This window comes from Phaethon lepturus, unplaced genomic scaffold, assembly GCF_000687285.1.
Source record: "Phaethon lepturus isolate BGI_N335 unplaced genomic scaffold, ASM68728v1 scaffold23657, whole genome shotgun sequence".
Classification (NCBI taxonomy): domain Eukaryota; kingdom Metazoa; phylum Chordata; class Aves; order Phaethontiformes; family Phaethontidae; genus Phaethon; species Phaethon lepturus.
In genome coordinates this window covers 8,102-9,894 of record NW_010554356.1, presented here as the reverse complement: position 1 = coordinate 9,894, position 1,793 = coordinate 8,102, and the positions used below count along the sequence as shown (strand labels likewise).

Genomic DNA, 1,793 nt, shown 5'->3' with positions numbered 1-1,793 from the left:
GAGCCAGTGGCCAGGAGGTAAATAGCTCCTCTCTGCTATCGGTCCCACAAGCTGTCGCTTTCTCGTCCTCCGTCGCTCTCACTTCGGCGCTCTCGGCTTCCTCCCGCTTACGGTGGTTTCCAAGTGCTGGCAGCGCCCGCAGCGAGCTGCTCTCCCAGCGAGGCGATGAGGTCTAGGCAGAGGCATCCAGGCCAAGGAGCTGTAAATCACTGCGACAAGGGCTGGGGCAGTGTGCCCACGGTCCCCGCGCCAGCTCCTCCATCCGACGGCACAGCCAGAGCTGGTTAACCCTCCTGCACAGGGACGGGAACCTGCCTCCTCGCTCCGAGTTGGAGAGGAAGGCCAGGAGGAGCCTCCACAAGAGGACACCCTGGACCTGAAAGCTCTGCGGCAAGGCAGACTGCACCAAAGAAGCTGCTGGAGAACGGGATGCCAAGGCAGGCTGGCGCACGAGCTCAAAGCAAGCCGTCGTGCTGCCTTTGGCCAGCCATCCCCTGGGTGCTGCAGGGCGCCCAGCACCTTCCCTACCCTCCAGCCACGCGTTCACCACCCCAATGAGCTCCCCAGCTCGCCGACTGCACCCGAAGGCACGCCAGGCTCGGGGCACGGGGCTGCAGCAACTTCCAGCACGAGACAAGCAGCGGCAATTTTAGCTTTGTACCAAGCCCTAACTACCACGTTTAGAAGTCCGATTTAAACACAGCCTTGGGCGGTGTAGCCACGTGGCAGCCGTTCGCCCCTTCTGCAGAGCAACAAGCAGCTTGACCTGTCCACGCGTTGCTGAACGCCACCCAAACCAAGAAGCCCTCCTTGTCTCAGGAGGGACCCCAAAGGCTCTTCTGGAGCCTCACCATGTTCCTTATCCAGTTTGGTGAGGGACTGTGGTCCCACCACCCTTGTCCAGCCGCCACGCATCTGACCCAGGCGGCTCGGCCGACCGCTTGCCAGCCGTGCCTGGCCATCTGCCCCGCAGGTGGGCTGGGACATGTTCTCAAACCGTTCAGGTCTCGTATTGAAACCCCAATGCAGTTACAAGCGCCCAAAGGGCTCTTCCCAGCTGTTTCGGTCCAGTGATGCAGGACAGATGTCTGCATCTTCTCCGGCAGCAGCTCGGGCCGACGGAAGGAAGCCCGGGCTCTGCTCCAGCAGCCACGCTTCCACCTCCCCTTTCTGATCCAGGCTCACGCCAGCGACTGCAGCGTCGGCGGGGTCAGCTAGGCCACGGGAAGGCTCCAGAGCCTCCGAAACACAGTTCTGGTCCGCTTCCAAGGATGTTTTTTGCAGAATCTGGAAGCAGAGACCCCACCTGCACAGGGAGCCCCCCAGCCCCATGCAGCCAGGCTCTCCCAGGAGCCAGTTTCTGTCCCGGCACGCAGACGGTCCCCACTTCCTAGTAAATGCCACCAGAAAGCGTTTTGGATCGCCAACGGCGTGCCTGTGGAGCCGGGGTGCGCGTGTCAGCACGCGGCCATGGGAACGCGCCCCGGCATCCACCCGTCGAGCATTCAGACCGCGTCATCTTCTTGGATGGCCCCTTCAGGGAAGACGTCCCTCTGCAGACGGCGGGCGGCGAGCTCCTCCGCCCCTGCTGCTCGAGGTCCTCCTCCTTTCGCCGCGGCGCTGTCCCTCCGCGGACGGCCGCACGGGGAGGGCAGGAGAAGGGGCCGTGAGAGCCGGAGGCCTGGCGCCGGGCCACGCTCCATCACTCGCTCGCCGGGGGGACTGGGGGAAGCGGGGAGGGCTGGGAACGCAGGAAAACACAAGCGAAGTGTGACTTCATCTTAAAAGGCAGC

General features: G+C 63.6%; 1 protein-coding gene across 1 annotated transcript in view; it reads right to left on the bottom strand.

Moving 5' to 3' along the window:
• Positions 1 to 1,029: 1,029 nt before the first annotated feature.
• Positions 1,030 to 1,793, bottom strand: part of VAC14 (Vac14 homolog (S. cerevisiae)) — a gene marked incomplete at its 5' end in the record, with an annotated part of 8,195 nt that continues 7,431 nt past the window's right edge. Inside the window, 2 exons of the mRNA XM_010291834.1 lie at positions 1,030 to 1,287; positions 1,512 to 1,722. Coding sequence (XP_010290136.1) covers positions 1,030 to 1,287; positions 1,512 to 1,722 — 469 coding nt within the window. The remainder of the gene's footprint in view (positions 1,288 to 1,511; positions 1,723 to 1,793) is intronic.